General features: G+C 45.9%; 1 protein-coding gene across 9 annotated transcripts in view; it reads right to left on the reverse strand.

Moving 5' to 3' along the window:
* Positions 1 to 18,590, reverse strand: part of CELF1 (CUGBP Elav-like family member 1) — a 104,071-nt gene that overhangs the window by 59,300 nt on the left and 26,181 nt on the right. The window contains exon 3 of one of the 9 annotated variants that reach the window (XM_043548642.1): positions 2,558 to 2,658. The exons of 6 other annotated variants lie outside the window; for them this stretch is intronic. In XM_043548642.1, coding sequence (XP_043404577.1) covers positions 2,558 to 2,610 — 53 coding nt within the window. In that variant the 5' untranslated portion in view covers positions 2,611 to 2,658. Of the gene's footprint in view, positions 1 to 2,417; positions 2,442 to 2,557; positions 2,659 to 18,590 lie in introns of those variants that run through there. 2 more of the 9 variants (XM_027832384.3, XM_037900237.2) reach the window with 2 other exon arrangements.

The following is an 18,590-nucleotide window of genomic DNA, read 5'->3' on the forward strand; positions in this document are numbered from 1 at the left end:
CTGCTGATCATACTAGCAGAAACATGTAGCTAATGTGCTTATTCTGAAATTCCAAACTGCTTCCCCCATGCTCCTTCAGGCACAAAAAATGCCCTTTACCTAGCTGCCAACACATTCTGTTCCTTCTCCTGCTCCTTAACGTCTATGATATAGTTATGCATTTTCAATACAAAAATCTGTGGTGCATTGAAAACTGAAAATAAGGAGAGAGTATAAAAATAGAATCACAGAAACATAAGCCTGGAAGGGACCTCAAGAGATTGTCTATTCCATCACTCCAGGTCAAGGCAGAATCAAGTATACCTTGACTAAAAGAGTCAATTTTTACTATAAAAATAAACGACAAAGCTACTGTACCAATTGTATAATTCATATCAAATTAGTTGAAAACCTCCTTTTAAAATTGACATGAAACTCCCACAGAACTTCCAATCTCCGGCACAAGAATGCCACAAATTTAGGCCTACTTTACGTGTGCGTGTCCTCCCACCTCACAATTGGCCAGTTGCTCCCTCTTCATTTCAGCTAATGAAATGAGAACTTGTCAAGCAGGGTAATCTGAAGTGGGAACTAGTGCCTGGCTGAAGAGTTTCTAGAGCTCCTAGCTCTCTTGCCAGTAGGTGAAGCAGTAGCTCTTGACAGGAGAACAGGCAAGAGTCACTTACCCATTTTGCCTCTACAGGAAGATTTTGCCCCCAACTCCACTAAATAAAGAAGGGTAAGATAACACCCAACCACCAGCTCATTCTTTCCTTTGGGGCAGAAGGGGAGGGAAGGGAAGACAGATAAAATAATATAGATGAGATAGTATACAAAATCTATTTTCTAAAATGGAGGGAGCTGCACCAGGTTACCCTATGGATTACCTTACTTCTCTTAGACTGGAACAGAGAATAGCACAGAACAGATTTTTACTTGTTTATTGTTGTATGGAAATCTCTTCACCTTATGTGTTACCAATGAACTCATATTCTGTAACTTCCCTGAAGGTATAACCCACAGGGTAGGCTGAAGAGACTTTTCAAACACTTAATTTCACTAACAGGTCACACAAGAAGCCCTTGAGTCAGCTGAAGCACAGAAGGAACCCATTTTGATCTTACTCTACTAACAGCCAATAAAGTGAAAATCCTAAAATGATGCCCCAATATCAGTGGGATACTGGGCAGCCTAGTGCTGGCTGCGACATGTTCACCTGTCAGCAAAAGATGTGCCAAGACTCAATGCTTCTCCAGCCTCTGGCCCTTAAACTACGAGCATTACAGTAAATGCATTTACTTAGAACGATAAGCTAAGATGCTGCCATGCCCCATTTTCTCATGTAGTTGACATCTCAGAAGAGACTTTTTCCCATGACAGTTGTAATTGTAACAACGCTACAAACTGCCCTAGTTGGCTCTTCACATAGAGTTCCTCTTCTCAACTCTACAACCAGACACACCAATCCCTTCCCTGCAGGTGCTTTGGCCAGCCCACTTCACAGGCTACCTCCGCTCATCTCATATGGCCAGTCAGTTGTACCGTACAAACAATAGTTTATTTTTAAAATGCCAAACTTTTAAAGGAATTTAAAACTTAATGTTCGTGAAAGGTATCGAAGTCATGGAGATGAGATTTCTGTTTATGAATTTACTTGTGAGGGCATTCTGTGCCAAAAAATTAAATTTCTGCGCACAATATTTTAAAATTCTGCAAACTTTATTTGTCAAATAAATGTGGAACCTCCAGTATGGCACTGGGGAGCACAGGCCACTGGCTACAGAGAGGTGGGAGATCACTATGCAGCTCCCCCTCGTGACACAGACTCAGCAGTGAGACTGCACCCAACCCTGACACAGTGCAAGGATCCAGCCTGCCCCAGAAACACACCAGGGTCCTGCCCCTTTGTGTGAACAGGCAGGCTCAGCAAGACAGGATCCAAGTGTGGAGGAGATTCAGGTGTGGGGGCAATCTGGGTGCGGGCGGCTCAGTGGGGGATCCAGGTGAGGGGGTATCTGGATGCACAGGGGCTTGTTGGGGGGTCCAGATGAAGGTGATTGGGGCACAGTGGCAGGTGGGGTCGGAGGGGGATTGAGCTCAGCAGAAGGGTCTGGGTGTGGGGGCCTCAATGGGGGGGTCCAGATGCTGGGGGAGTGGGGCTCAGTGAGGTGGAGATCTGGGTGTGGGTGGCTCGCCATGGTGGTCCAGGCGCAGGGGGTGTGGGACTCATCGGGGGTTGGGGGTTCTGAGTGCGGGGGTGTGTGTGAAGCTCGGCAGGAGGGTCTGGATATGATGGGGTCTGGATGCACAGGGGTTGGGCAGATAGCGGAGCAGCTCCCTGTACAGGGATCCCTCCCCCTGCAGCTGAGAAGCAATGGGTGCAGGAGAGTTTTCAGATTTTTCTGCAGCCAAGGGAGAAGTCTGGGGGTGGGTCTGACCTGGCCCCGGATGCCACGTAGGGGAAGAGGAGGTCCCGTCCTCCCCAGCCCAGCCGGGATGAGCAGCTGAGCCCGGCGCAGGGTAGGAGCCACCAACCGGGGTCTTCCACAGTCCTTCCTCCTGCCACATAGTGATTTACCTCTCTGCCGGCTGCCCTGGGCACCCAAAACATACTGCTGGGGAGGGTCGCATGACCGTTCTTGTGGCTTCCCTTTGCTTCCCCGTCAGAAAGTCAGTTTTCTGTGGGGAAAAAAAATCTACAGGTGACATAAATTCCGCACATGTGCAGTGATGCAGAACTCCCCCAGAAGTATGAATTGTTACTGCACAGATTAGGGTGTCCATATTTCCCAAAGGAAAAATGGTACACCACGGCTACACCATGGATAGCCTGACACCCCCCTTCCTCTCCTCGTGCAGGGGTGGCCTGAGCTGTTTGCCCAAGGTTCTCCCCTCTCCGGCCCCCGGTCCTTCCGCCGGGCTGGCATTGCTGCTTGTCCGAGCCCTGCCTCCCCACCCTGCGAGGTTGGGGTTGGCGTTGTCACTCACACTGCCCCCCCATATTCCTCCGCACCCCACTTTTTTGACAAAAGTGGGCATTTGTCCCATTTGCTCTTGCCAACTGATCAAGTTAGCAAAAGCAAATGGGGCAAATGCACAGTTTTGCCAAAAAAGTCAGGATAGCTGGGACAGGGCTTAAAAAAAAAAAAAAAAAAAAAAAAAAAAAGGACTGTCCCAGCCAAAACAGGACATATGGTCACCCTAGCACAGACAGTACCAATGCACATTTCCTCCTCCTCTAGTGTGCCTCACATCTGCTCTAGAAGTGCCACCACTATTGTCAAGAGATATATTCAATCTGTGACACACTGAATCATTGGCTCCCTGCTGAGATTGCCAACAAGTGGGACAACTAGTGTCAAATTGGGGTAGTGCTTTTATGTGAAAGCTTATCTACTAGGAAATGGATTAAATCACCAAATCACCACAGGCCAAACAGCTATCAAGACCCAATTTGCCAGTGACCTAAATGTCATTCCTAATAACATGAGCCATTCAGTCTCAACCCCTCCACACTAGAAAGATGAGGTTCATAAATTTCAGCAAATGTTCTCAAAACAAACTGTTTGCAATCCCTCTTCAGGCACACACACTAGCCGTCCCCCCCGTCCCCCGCAGAAAAGCAGCCAAAGGGAGCATGCAGGAGAGGTACTCAATCACCACCAACTGGGGTTGCAGGTGCTAGAAAATTCTACAACTCAATGGACCCCAGGCTCTAGACACAATGAACTGTTTCTCTAGTAAAAAGCAGCTGCAAGACTTTACCCGAACATTTGCTTTCATGGTGCACAGATTGCAGTTATTAAAGCAGCCTTAGGCTGCCAGCCCAGCACCTGACCTGCTACAGCTGTGTTTTCTATTTAACAGGTTTCAGAGTAGCAGCCGTGTTAGTCTGTATTCACAAAAAGAAAAGGAGTACTAGTGGCATCTTAGAGACTAACAGATTTATTTGAGCATAAGCTTTCTTTGAGCTACAGCTCACTTCATCTCTAAGTTAGTCTCTAAGGTGCCACAAGTATTCCTTTTCTTTTTTCTATTTAAGTGACTGAAATGACAAAGGTTAAAAATCACATGGATGGGAGTGAGAAAGTCTCCCTGGCAGGTCTGAAACATCTGCCAGTCTATCATCACACTATTTCCTTACTGCACAACTACTAAAAAAGTAAACTCAGAAACTGCTACGCTGAGAATTCCTTCAGCTTCTCTCAAAGCTTAAGTTTGGGAGGATTCAAATCTCCTTCCATTGCTCTTTGGCTATATCACCATCATCATTTCCAGAACCCATAGCTCCTAAGTCTTTGTCTAAATGAGGGCAGAAGCAACAAAAATGTTCTCTTAGCACTGCACTCCCCGACAGTATCACTTAGAGAGTGAAACAGTCAATAAGAGCAACTGAGGAAGAAACCAGAGAAATAATTCCCAAGGGCAGCTAGCTCCTCTCCATCTTGCAGACTCTGTTTTCTAGAAGGGCTTTTGGACAGAAATCAAAGAGATAATTATTCACTGAATAGCATAAGACACAACTTAAAACTTTTATGAGATAGAGGGTACTAATAAGAGATAACAGTGATCCTGGTCAGCAACAATCTCCAAGTTTTAATTTAAAACTTCACACCAAATTAAGAAAATCAGAAGATTAAAAACAGAGATGCTACAAAACACTGCAGAGGCTCAACAGAAAAATTTTAAATGCAAAGGTGAAATCTTTGTTAAAACTTCTGTACATATCCCATTACTGGAATGCATGGGAACTACCAACTTCTCTTTTGAGTCTAATAATTTTCCACCAGTACCTGTTTTCCTGATAATAAATTAAACACTTAACATGTTTCAGTGAACCTTCCTGATGACTCTAACATGAAAGATACCTGGATCATTCTGATCCTTTCCCAGTAAAGCTCTCTTCCTTTTGATAGCTTTAGAGGTTTTATTTTGGTTACTTAAGGTTAAAGGTATATTGAAAGAATTACCCAAAAGTCAAATATCAGAGTTACTGGCCCTGAAAACAGCCACCTAAATTTGCCATAAATGTTCCAGTCTGTCCCAGATTGATACATTTTATTTCTCCATTTTATCTGGCACATTTATTTAACCTCACTGACCTAAATAGGGGTGGGGAAAGCCTGTGTTGTCAGCCAATTCCTTTTGTTACCCCTTTGTCAGATGGTTAAGGAGGGCATTTAGCACAGAGGAATACTGAAACAGCTTTATTATATCCAGAATAGGTGAGTCTTGTATAATGGGATATCATACATATTTGATACACAAAATACAGCATAAATCTTGCTGAGGAGGACTGTAAGAAGACGACAACAGAGAGACATAAAACTGGGAGTTAATGGGGACAAATAGACACCACATAGGTTTGCTAGGGTAATTTATTGTGTCAAATCTTACAGGAGTAATAATCACACATATTTATCCTTTTCAGGGAGACACTGAAATGACGAAGAAACATTGATATACGAATCCAAGGACAGTTGCATTTAGAGCGGAGATGTATTTATCTGTAGCTTTTACATTTCTCCCTGCCTTTGATTCACACCTACAGACAGACAGACAAATTAAGGTTAGTATGCCAAAGACAAACTGGGTTTGTGTCCTTTTTCGCTTCTTAGAGATAGAGAAAGAGGACGTGAAAGAAGTGTTGTTTTTTTTTAAAAAAACAACAATTTATATACATATTCAATTTCAGGTCCTGCCTAAGCTGAAAGACTATTTGACAAGTATACCACCAGGAATTCCAGCAAAAAATTCCCACTGGTGTTACCACTAGTCAGAATCCCAGTATAGACAAGGCTCTGGCAACTTTCAGTATTTTTACCACCATATTAGTTAAACCTACTGAAGAGTAAAATGGAAATTATGCTACCCAAAACGAGAAAAGAATACAAATTATGAAATTTTGCAATAGACTCTGAAACTAGGGCAAGAACTGGGTTTTAGAAGGGATTTGAAAATGAGGACACATGGCGCACACAAAAGGAGAAGGAAGCAGTCATAAAGTGGTATGGTGTCAACAAAGGCAGCAAACAAGACAGCAGGAGACAAGGTAGGAAGTGATGGTAGAGGAGATAGAAGCATGAATAGAGCCTTAAAAGTGAGAACAGAGTCTGAACTTTCTATGGAAAGAGATGTTTCAGAGTAGCAGCCGTGTTAGTCTGTATCTGCAAAAAGAACAGGAGTTCTTGTGGCACCTTAGAGACTAACAAATTTATTAGAGCATAAGCTTTTGTGGGCTACAGCCCACTTCATCAGATGCATAGTCTGGAACATATAGTAAGAAGATATATATAGATATAGATATAAATATACATACACATACAGAGAAGGTGGAAGTTGCCATACAAACTGTAAAAGGCTAATTAATTACAGTTTGTATAGCAACTTCCACCTTCTCTGTATGTGTATGTATATTTATATCTATATCTATATATATCTTCTTACTATATGTTCCAGTCTATGCATCTGATGAAGTAGGCTGTAGCCCACAAAAGCTTATGCTCTAATAAATTCGTTAGTCTCTAAGGTGCCACAAGTACTCCTGTTCTTTTTATGGAAAGAGATGTAGCTAGTGAAAATGTTGGCAGTTTAAGCACAGGAGGAGACAAAGATTATTATTTTAGCTACTGAATGTTGAATAGTGATATAGCTAGAGGGGATTTGTGGTAACTTTGAAGCTTGCAGACTCACACTGAATGCTTCAGGAGAAGAGAATCATAGAGAGGCAATGTTCGGCAAGCTACCTCAGATTTATCATGGGTGAGTTTTATTCCACATAATGTACCCCTGGATCCTGCCTGAGTCCAGAAAAGTGATGCTTCTTAGAGTCCAACAGAGGCACTGCTAATTCTCAGGGTTCACTGCTCCCTAGTATTTCATCTGAATAAAGCTCTGTGTTGATAGGAAACAAAACAGGAAAGGACACCTGAATTCCTTAGGTAATCCTGTGCAATAATGCAGGCCCCTCCACAGCCATTATTTTCCAGACACTCTTCAACTATGTAAACTGCAACGCAGAACACAAGCTACAGGCCCAGAAACCTAACATCAGAATGGGACTGCAGTGTACTGCCTTTTATCCCTGTTAAAGGAACATGCAGTTCTCAATTCAACTACAAAGGTAGGACAAAAGCAAACATTCAACAGTCTTGACAATTTCTGGATAAACAATTTCAGGACCAGAACCTGTACGACAACATTTTATATTTTTTGTCTCCTATTAAAATACAACTAAGAAACTAGTCTCTAGCCTAGTACCAACAAACCTATAGTCCAAGCCAAAAATCTGACAGAGTACTACTCTGTATAACGTAGTTATATTTACACATAAAGCTGTCTCCATTCTAGTTCACTTGACTGAAGGAAGCCTAGAACAACGGCTCTCAACCAGGGGTCCAGAGCCCCCTGGGGGTTCCCAAGCAGATTTCAGGGGGTCTGCCAAAATAAACCAGTGAGGGGCCCATGTGAGACTCACTGTGGCCCAGGGCAGAAAGCAAAAGCCTGAGCCCCACCACTTGGGGCTGAAGTTGAAGCCTAAGCAACTTAGCTTCATGCGGCCTCCTGCGGCATGGGGCCCTGGACAATTGTCCTGCTTGCTACCCCCAAATGCTGACCCTAACTTTTAATCTACTGGATATGCAGAAAAACAGTTCTTATGGCACAAGTGGGTCATGGAACTTTTATAGCATGTTTGTGGGCTGGGGGGGCGGGGGGGCGGGGGGCAGAAAGAAAAAGGTTGAGAATCCCTGGCCTAGAGAACATAGCACCCCACTGTATGAGACCTACATTGAGAACCAAAACTCTATTCAAAAGAAACACACCTTAGACCCAGATCTAAGCTTTAAAATGAGACCGTGGCCTAAATGCTCACTTTTTGACTTGTGGTTTTTAGATAGGTTTACCTTAAAAAAAAATTAAAGGGACACCATATTTTTAAATTGGATAATTACAAACATCCATTTTCTGATAATCATCCTTTAAATAGCCCAATCTAAGTTATGTTTTTATAAGAATGTAAAAATGTTAAAGAGGTTTTTCTTTCTTCCCTGATAATGTCTAGGAGATCTTCTGGGCAGAATTGAGAGCAACAAGTCTCAAGTTTCCTCCTTCCTTGCAGGCATCAAAATAACCATACAAGCTGTTTTGAAAAGGAGTTACTCATTAAACTGTTTCTCCAAATTGTCCCAAATGTAACACAGAACCAGTTAATTTTATGGTAACTTACAAAATCACCCATTATTCCAGCCAATTTTTATAATTTGTTTGCTCTCTTATCCTACTGAAATCCTTGCTTTGTATCTCTCTCTAGAAAGGTATTCATTTGTCAGTCATCCCCAGGTGCACAAAGCCACTTCTTAATAGAGCAATGCAAACCATGCAGTTACAACACTTTAGTTTCGACAGACCTGTGCTAACACTTTTAACACTTCAACTTACACCATTAAACAGTACAATTTCCCATGATGCTTCGCCAGAGGTCACTAATGCAGCAGGAACATCTCCAACAGTGTTCACTGAGGGCTTGTCTACACCTGAAACACTACTGCAGCTGCACCGCTGTAGCGCTTCACTGTAAACACTGCCTACGCCAACAGGAGGGGTTCTCCCATCAGCATAGGTAGTCCACCTCCCCAAGAGGTGGTGTTGTCTACAATGGGGGTTAGGACAGCTTACCTACATCATTCGGAGGTGTTGATTTTTCACATGCCTGGGTCATTTTTACACTACACTAATTTTTTAGTGTAGACCAGGCCTGAGACAGAGTAAGAGAGAGTAAGATAGGGGCTGAAGTTTTGATGCAGTAAGAGCAACTCAAGCTCCCAGACACATGCAGCTTAGGAAAGAATACAGATAAGTATACTGCCTGGTTCAAATGAAACAGAGACCACTTTAAACAAAAATTCTGGGTATGGTCGTAAAGTCACCTTGTCTTTGGAGAATCGTGTAGGAGGCGGCCCAGTGGAGGAAGATGGACCCATCTATCCAAGGAGTGAAGAGTCAGACGGCAAACTGTCTTAAGCAACATTTGAAGGGAGCAAACCTTGCGAACTGGACCACCTGCATGCAAGTGAATATTTGCTCCAAGAGCCTCAAGCACGTCGGAACGCTCATGGAAGGGTGACACTGCAGACTGTGGCAGAGGTAGCGAATCACCTGAAAACGGTCCATAGACAGAAATGCTCTTGAACTCGGAGACTATTAGGGTCCCCCCCATGAACTGTATTTTTTAAGTGGGAACCAAAATTGACTTCCCAGTGTTTAGGATGAGACCCAGATGGTCAAGCAAGCGCAGCAGTGTTGATATGAGAAAAGATTTCTTCTCTGGATCTGACCCATAGTAAACAGTCATCCAGATAGGGGAAGATATGGTTCCCTTTCTTTCTGAGATATGCTGTGACAATGGCCATGCATTTGGTAAAAACCTGAGGGGCAAATGAGAGGCTGAAGGGAAACACTTTATACGGAAACTGTGCTCCACCAAGACAAACTGAAGGAATTTTCTGTGCTAAAGCAAAATCGCCACATGAAAGCAGGTGTCCTGAACGTCCAGGGAAGCAAGCCAGTTGTTCTGAGACAATGTGGGAAGAATAACTGATAGGATGAGTATGCAGAAACTCATATACTTGATATATTTGTTGAGGACCCAAAGGTTGAGAATGGGTCTTACCCCTCATTTTGGTTTGGGCAACAGAAAGTGCCGGGAATAGAAACCCTGACCCTGGTGATCTATCGGAACCTCATCCACCGCTCCCAGCACCAGCAGAGAGCAAATCTCCTTGAGGAGCAGTATCTCATGAGATCGGCCCTGAAGGGGGACAGGGAGAGAGGATGGGGAGGAGGGATGGAGAGGAACTGGATGGCATAGCCTGATCTGATGGTGATTAAGACCCAGCTGTCAGTGGTGATCCAGCCCCAAGCATTGTGAAAGCGGGTCAGCCTGTCCCCAAACAGTGGGGATATGGGGAAGGTCATGTGGACTGTTCAAATCCGACTGCTTTCTCCTGTGAGATCTATGCCCCTTTCTGTCTCGGGTAGTCCCGCTGTCTCAGAGGAAGGAAAGGCTGCCCAAATGTGCACTGCAGAGGATACTGAGGCCGCTGTTGGATGCCGTAGTGGCATCTCTGCATCGCCAGGTATACACCCCCAAGGACCAAAGAGTAGCCCTAGAGTCGTTGAAGGAGTGCTGAGTCTCAGTTTTATCCAAGAATAGTGCCAGGCCAGTGAAGGGCAAATTCTTCATGGCCTGCTGGACACTAGGGGCAATACCTGAATTCTGCAGCTAAGACCTACTCATGGTCACCACAGAGGTCATCACTCTGGCTGAAGTATCCGCGACATCCAACTTGGACTGCAAAGCCACCAAGCAACCTTTGGTAACAAATGCCCGAAATCCCTCCCTCGAGGCATCAGGCAGCTGGTCTGTGAATCTGGACATAGCTGTCCAGTTGACGTAGTCATACTTGCACAGTAATGCTTGCTGATTAGCAATTCACATCTGCAAGGAAGAGGAGCTGCCCATCAGCTCCATGTACTTAAGAGTCCTCCTTGGAAGTGGATTTAAACCTGCCTGTCTGGCTCTACTGTTCACCACAGTTACTACCAAGGAGCCTGGGGCTGGATGGGAATAAAAATCCTCAAATCCCTGCATGGTAATGAAGTAGCACTTTTCCATGTGCTTAGCTGTAGGTGGTACCTAAGTCAGCATGCTCCAGAGGACCTCAGCAGGTTCAAGGAGTGCATTGTTAATAGGGAGGGTGACTCTCCCAGGGGCAAATGGCTGCAGGACATCCACTAACTTATGGGTGTTCTCCTGCAGGAACTCTGCTTGAGTACCTAGGAACGAGGTCACGTGTGGTAACAGGTCCTGGGGCACCTTGAAATCCTCTGGTGCTAATGGCGAGGAAGAGCCCAGCACCGCAGAATCATCCAGGAATGAAGATGAGCCAGTTAAGTGTGCAAGGGTTAGATCCTGCTCGAGAGCTGACAAGCCCGGGTTGGCCGACTCTCATAGACTTTAAGGTCACAAGGGAACATCATGATCACCTAGTCTGACCTCCTGCATGTTGCAGGACACAGAACCTCACCCACTCCTGAAATAGACCCCTAACCTCTGGCTGAGTTACTGAAGACCTCAAATCATGGTTTAAAGACTTCAAGTTACACATCACCACAACAGAGCGGGCTGGCAATCTCTGCCTGGAGTGGGATGAGGAGCAGACCTCTGCAACTGAGGAGTGTCCCATGGATTCCATATGGATAGGGAAGTGGTAGCCAGTAGGCACCAGCCCATGGGCCTCCATCCTGACCACAAGACAAGCATCAATTCGGGTACCCATAGAGTTCCATGAATGGCACTCGCTTAGCCAATGGGGAGCAGGAAGAGGAATCTCCTGCCCTGGACACTGAGGGGTCCTGGGCTTGGTGGGATAGCAGTGGGGCCAGCCCTGAGGGTGTGAACAGCTGGTCTGACGTGTCCATAGCCCAGAGCGATGAGGAGCTAAGCACCGGCAGTGGAAACAGTACTGCTGGCACAGAGTATGCCTCAGTCACCTCCTGTGCTGGAAGCAGTGTCGATCCCAAAGTCGGCATCAGTACTGAAGTAACTGACAGTGCCGAAGTGGAAGGCAGTGACTGCCACCGTGGCAACATTAATGGTGCCAGCCGCAGGGATACCAAAGTTTCCAGTGCTAAGGAGGTCCCTTGTGCTAGGGCTGGCCCCGGCCTCATTTCCATTGAGCGTGTAAAGGAAGCATTGAGGTGCAGCGCCGACAGATCCATAGGTACAGTGGCTTAGCCAGCCGATGGGGCAATAAAGGACACAGCCCTGGCAAAGTCCTGTACCAAGGGAAAAGTTGAGACAGAAACACAGAGGAGGTCCGCTGTTGTCTGATATGCTGCTGGCACAAAAGCAGCCAGTGCTGGAGTCACCTTCGTCGTTACAGGACTCAACAGATGCTTCACAGCTGCAACTGGAGTCAACAGTACGGGGCCTGGGGCCTCTGACCTCTCTGCACGTTGCTGCGGAGCAGTTGACAGGACTTGCTCCATCCTGCGCACGAGCATTCATCATTTGAGGATCCACGTTTCTTCTAGGGGAGGGAGATAAAACCCAATGGGACTTGGAGTGCCCTTGGTCAGTCTTGTATGACCTTTTCCTCAGCGCACTTGAGAGGGAACGACTCCTCCATGTCTTGGGAGAGGTGCCAGCTCCAGGATGTGAAGCGACAGCATTCTCAGCACCTGAGGGGTAACCACTGATCTGACGAGGGCCTTAGTGCTGAAGCAGGCCGCGTGGTCTGTTTGAGCAGACTAAGATCCCTTGGAACTTATGTCCGTTTCATGAACAACCTGCAAATCAAACACCATTTCTTGATTTGGGCTTCACCTAAACATAGCAAGCACCGTGTGTGGAGATCATTAGCTTGGGCTTGTCCCCCACCCCAAATGATGGACAATATTCAAACCATGGTGAGGGCATCACCAGAGAAAACAAACAACTCACATGCACTAAGTCTAACTAACTATACTAGGGGTGCTAATTAACTATATACAATTAGAGAACAAAGTCACTACAGTAGAACCAGAGTTACAGACACCTCGGGAATGGAGGTTGTTCGTAACTCTGAACAAGATGTTATAGACGTCAGCCACAGAGAGGTTGGGGCTGCAACTGGAGAGTGTGTGTGGAGGGGGGTGCGGGGGGGGGGGGGTGTCAGGGCTTCCCAGAGTAGACCATGCTATGTCAACAGGAGGGCTCCTCCCGGTAACATAGCTACCACGTCTTGGGAAGGTGGAGTACCTACTCCTGTTGGCATGGGTAGAGTCTTCACTAAGTGGTGCAGCTGTGCCACTGTAAGTGTAGACAAACCCTTAGAGTATCTTTCCCAGACCTGAAGAAAAGCTTTATGTAGCTCGAAAGCTTGTCTCAACAGCTGTTGGCCCAACAACAGATATTACCTCACCCACTTTGTCTCTTTAATTACCAGAGGAATCTGTTATCTCCAGAAAGAACAGTGTTCAGAGCCCCTCACTGATTCACTGTGTTCCAGCTGGTGGTTTCTGGTCTCTTTTTTCTGGTCTCTAGATTGAACTGGGACCTGAATGAATCCTCTCCATTATTCCCACCTGGCATCTGATATAAGAATCACTCTACCTCATTCACTAATGGGTGGATCTCTTCAAAAAAAAATCTGATCCTGAGAAGAGACCCTGGGAGCACTCATCAGAGCAAGTCAGGGGAAAAAAAGCTATCATCCATACGCAATAAGGAAAAACGTTTCGTGGGATGGTAAAATGGGAGCGAAAAGATAAACCTCCTTTGGAAACTTATTCAGATGGAACGCTGTTCTGTTTGTTCCTGATTCTCTGAGTCTAGAAATAAGATGGTGAGCTGGTTGTAATGTTCTAAAGTGAAGCAGATGATAGTTTCATTCATGTCATGACCTTTCCAGGGGTTACTTGAGACTGGAAATAGAATAATGCTGTTCCTGTGATTCTTGCCCAGCTCTACTGAGTACCCCATCTGGGCAATATCCAATAACTTAATTCTGATGAAAGCTACATTTGCTCCCAAATGGAAAGAGCTTGGCACCAACTGGGCACCTAACCCAGATAGGGCTGACAAGGAGTCACGTGGATAGTTCTGAGGCAACTGACAGCAGCTACCGACCTCACAATCTGCACTTGCTCTAGCTACCAAAATGTAAAGTGATAATTTTTTCTAATGTACTTCAGGGACTGTTTCAACTTATTCCTTTCTATAGTGTCTGGCAGAAGCAAGGACTGTAAGTCCACTTTTCCGATGACTCTGAATAGCCTCAGCTTCCCATAGTTTCACACTGTATCACTAAGATAGCTGGGAACTGATTTGCCTGAACATCTGTTCCTGAGGACCAAAGCCCCATATAGCTGCATGAAACAGATTTGTATTACACTATCTTTATCAAGGAGATGCTCTTAAGGCCATGGATTTGTAAGCTAAGAGGGACCATGTTTGCAATACTGTTCACCCATGTTAGCATTGCTTATGAAAGCATGCAGAGGCATTGAGGGTGATAGATAACAATTTGTGATTTTCTTGTCGGCTAGTCTGATGCCACCAATAAGTTTCCATGCCCCAAGGAGGGGGCTGAGGTGATGCCTGACTGGACTATGCTGGCTGTGTAGGACCTGTTTAGTGAGAAGGCCACTCTAAATAAAAATCTCCCTCAGCTGGAAACGCTGAGTCCAGGACAACTACAGGATATAGCCACATTTACTTTCGGTAGTGACATCAGACTGAATTTGGACTGGTGCACGCCAAGAAACCTTCTGGCTTTACAGGATAGAGACCAGTGGAGCTAGAAAAAAAAACAGATGGTGGGGCACGAGGCTCTTTACTGCCTGCTTGTTCTTCCACATCTGGGCTTTTCTCCCTCTCATCACTCCATTGCTAGTGGCTGGAGGGTATGGGGGAGAAGGGGAGAAGAGTGGTGATGATGAGAATCTGCGGCAGAAGCTGGAAACAATAATCTTGAACACTAGGGCATGGTCCCCCATATCAGCAGCTGGGAATGTCAGCCCAATAATTAGGGCATGGCTATACACAGCAGGAGCTGGTGATGACAGCCTGATACTTTCCCAGTCTTTCTAGTGCAGCAGGAAACCCCCATTCATTTACTACATCTTTCCAGGGAGCCTGAGGAGAGATATGCAGCTCCAGCTTGATTAGGACAGCTACAGAAATCCTAAACCTAATTTCACAGTACTCTGCTGAAAGAGTTCATACTTTTGTTGTTGTTTAGTTTTTTATATTTATGTATTATATAAAAATAAAGAAATCTATTATTTTATATATGTGTGTGTGCGTGTGCGCGCACATACACACCCAAAGCAATCCATACATGTTCATGGCCTGGTCTTTTCTTCACTGATCTGCCACTCCAGCCTGGGATATCAGTAAGTATCCCTTGGAAGGGCTGTTAGAAAGGTAGTGGGGAAGGGAGCTAGGTCTAACAGCTACTGTACTCTCTGATGTTTGCTTTGTCATCCATGCTGTGTCCATAGCCTGAGGGAAGGCAAAGGAGGAGATGGCTGAGCTCCACAATCAGGAGTATGGCTGCTGGTGTGGGCTATAGGGACATAAGTGGGATTCTCCATCTGGTGCACTGCCCTTCTAGCTTCACCCCCTTCTGGGGGGGTGGGGGGGGTGGGAGGGGGGCAAGATGCTTGCCTACAGAGACAGTTTTCCAAATCTTGCCTGGGGAAAGGGTGCCAAGGCAACTTCACCCAGACTGGGCTGATGGGAGGAGTTGCACTCTGCCCACAGAGGTCCCCAACAGGACACTCAATAAGGGGATGACACAGGTGACATAGATCTTTCCTTTCGACTTGGCTCTTATTGGTCTAATTCTCTCCCTGAGGCCTGCAGGGGCACCAGCTGCTGCAAACACTGCACCAGGGGAAGCACAGCTGAGGTGGAAATCTCTCCAAAAGGCAAATGCAGCCCTAGGACACAGCTGGGAATATTAAGCCAAACTGTTAGTCAGAAATCTGAAATCAAGTCTGGAATTTCCCTCAGAAAAGCCTTGCAGCCAAGGTGCCTGGCTGAGCTGCTAGCCACTGGGAAGAGGAGGTTACTCACCCTGTGCACTAACTGACGTTCTTCGAGATGAGTGTCCCTGTGTGTGCTCCACTTCAGGTCAAGGTGCGTCCCAGCGCCTTCGATCGGAGATTTCTATAGCAGTACCCCTACAGCTGTACACGCGCTGTGCCTGCCTCTCGAGCTGACAGTGTTCTAATAGTGCGTGCACAGCCCGGGCTCCTCAGTTCCTTCTCTACAATGAAGTGTGTTACAAATTCCGAAGGGTGGGGGGGGTAGTGGAGCACCCACAGGGACACTCATCTCAAAGAATGTCAGTTACTGCACAGGGTGAGTTACCTCCTCTTCTTCTTCGAGAGAGATGTCCCTGTGGGTGCTCCACTTCAGGTGACTGAAAAGCAATATCCCTTAGGATCGTTGGGACTTCAGATGAGGCAAGAAGGCTGTTGACAAGACAGCTTTACCCAACCTGGTGTCAGACGCTGCAGTGTGGATGAGAGAGTAGTGCTTAGCGAAGGTAGGGTTCGATGCCCAGGTAGCTGCCTTGCATATGTCAGACAGTGGGACATTACGGAGAAAGGCCGTGGAGGTGGAGACAGCTCTGGTAGAGTGTGTTCTAATCTAATTGACATACGAGGTTGTATTTGCCTGAGCTGGTAACAAAGGCGTATGCAGTCAGCAATCCGTTTGGAAAGTCTCTGTTTAGAGACAGCATTTCCTTGTGAGCGCTGAGTAGTAGAGAGAGAAAGTCTGGGGGTTTTCCTAAACGGTTTTGTTCTATCCAGGTAAAAGGATAATGCTCTGCAAACATCAAGAGTGTGTACTGTCGTTTCAAAGGCGTTAGCGTGAGGTTTTGGAAAAATGTTGGAAGGTGTAGGTAAGAACCTTCGATGCGTACAGAGTGTGACCTTATCGCGGAAGAACGTGGTATACGGAGGGTCTGCCATAAGTGTCCCCATTTCTCCTACTCTTCTGGCAGACATGATTGCTATGAGGAAGGCGGTCTTCATGGATAGGTGGAGAAGGGAGCAGGTAGCCATTGGTTCAAAGGGTTTATCCATCAGGGCTTTGAGGACTAGGTGTAAATCCCAAGGGTGCAGCAGGCGGTTTCACATCTGGGTATAACGTCTGGATGCCCTTCAGGAACCTTTTGGTGATTGGATAGGCAAAGACCATTATGTTGTCAACCTTATGGTGGAAAGCGGTGATTGTCGCAAGGTGGACCTTGAGTGAGCTTGTAGAGAGGCCAGATGTTTTAAGGTGTAGCAGGTAATATAGTATCAGTGGGAGTGAAGCAGAAACTGGCGAGGTCTGTTTGCCAGCGCACTAAGATGTAAACCGTTTCTATTTATGCAGGTAGGTAGTGCGCATGTTGTGTGCTCTGTTGTGTAGCAAGACAGTGCATACTTGGTCCGAACATGTTAACTCCACATTAGAGAACCATTGATCAGCCAGGCCCTCAGGTGGAGACATTGTACTTCGGGGTGAAATAGTTGTCCCCTGCATTGTGATAGGAGGTTGCTGAGTGGTGGAAGGGGAATGGGAGGCTTGACCGACATGAGCAGGAGAAAGGGGTACCACATAAGAACATAAAATGGCCATACTGGGTCAGACCAAAGGTCCATCCAACCCAGTAGCCAATGCCAGGTGCCCCAGAGGGAGTGAACCTAACAGGTAATGATCAAGTGATCTCTCTCCTGTCATCCATCTCCATCCTCTGACAAACAGAGGCTAGGGACACAATTCCTTACCCATTCTGGCTAATAGCCATTAGTTCTTTTAAACCCTGTTGTAGTCCTAGCCTTCACAACCTCCTCAGGCAAGAAGTTCCACAGGTTGACTGTGCGCTGAGTGAAGAACAACTTCCTTTTATTTGTTTTAAACCTGCTACCCATTAATTTCATTTGGTGACCCCTAGTTCTTACATTATGGGAACAAGTAAATAACTTTTCCTTATTCACTTTCTCCACACCACTCAGGATTTTATATACCTCTATCATATCCCCCCTTAGTCTCCTCTTTTCCAAGCTGAAAAGTCCTAGCCTCTTTAATCTCTCCTCATATGGGACCCGTTCCAAACCCCCAATCATTTTAGTTGCCCTTTTCTGAACCTTTTCCAATGCCAGTATATCTTTTTTGAGATGAGGGGACCACATCTGTACGCAGTATTCAAGATGTGAGCATACCATGGATTTATATGAGGGCAATAGGATATTCTCCGTCTTATTCTCTAACCCTTTCTAATGATTCTTAACATCCAGTTTGCTTTTTTGACTGCCGCTATGCACTGCGTGGATGTCTTCAGAGAACTATCCACGATGACTCCAAGATCTTTCTCCTGATTTGTTGTAGCTAAATTAGCCCCCATCATATTGTATGTATAGTTGGGGTTATTTTTTCCAATGTGCATTACTTTACATTTATCCACATTAAATTTCATTTGCCATTTTGTTGCCCAATCACTTAGTTTTATGAGATCTTTTTGAAGTTCTTCACAGTCTGCTTTGGTCTTAACTATCTTGAGCAGTTTAGTATCATCTGCAAACTTTGCGACCTCACCATTTACCCCGGTTGTCTGGGCCACACTGGGGCTATGAGAATGATGTTGGCTCTGTCTGTTTGTATCTTCTGAATTACTCTGTGCAATAGAGGCATTGCTGGGAACACGAACATGAGAGTCTCGGTCCAAGGGAGCATAAAGGCGTCCCCCCATGAGTGTTTCCCCAGGCCTGCTCTGGAGCAGAATGTTGGGCATTTTGTTTGTTGCTGTGGCGAATAGATCCAGTTGGGGATAAACCCAGGTCTGGAAAATGTTGGAAAGAATGGTGTTGTTGAGTTCCCACTCATGCTGTAAGGGGAACGATTGGCTGAGCTCGTCTGCGGTGGTATTCTGAGAACCTGGCAGGTACGACGCAGAGATATGGATGTTGTGTTGAAGGCACCAGTTCCAAAGTTTTACCGCCTCTGTGCAAAGGGAGTGCGATTGGGCTCCCCCCTGTCTGCTGACATAAAACATGCATGCGATGTT

This window comes from Chelonia mydas, chromosome 6, assembly GCF_015237465.2.
Source record: "Chelonia mydas isolate rCheMyd1 chromosome 6, rCheMyd1.pri.v2, whole genome shotgun sequence".
Taxonomy (NCBI): domain Eukaryota; kingdom Metazoa; phylum Chordata; order Testudines; family Cheloniidae; genus Chelonia; species Chelonia mydas.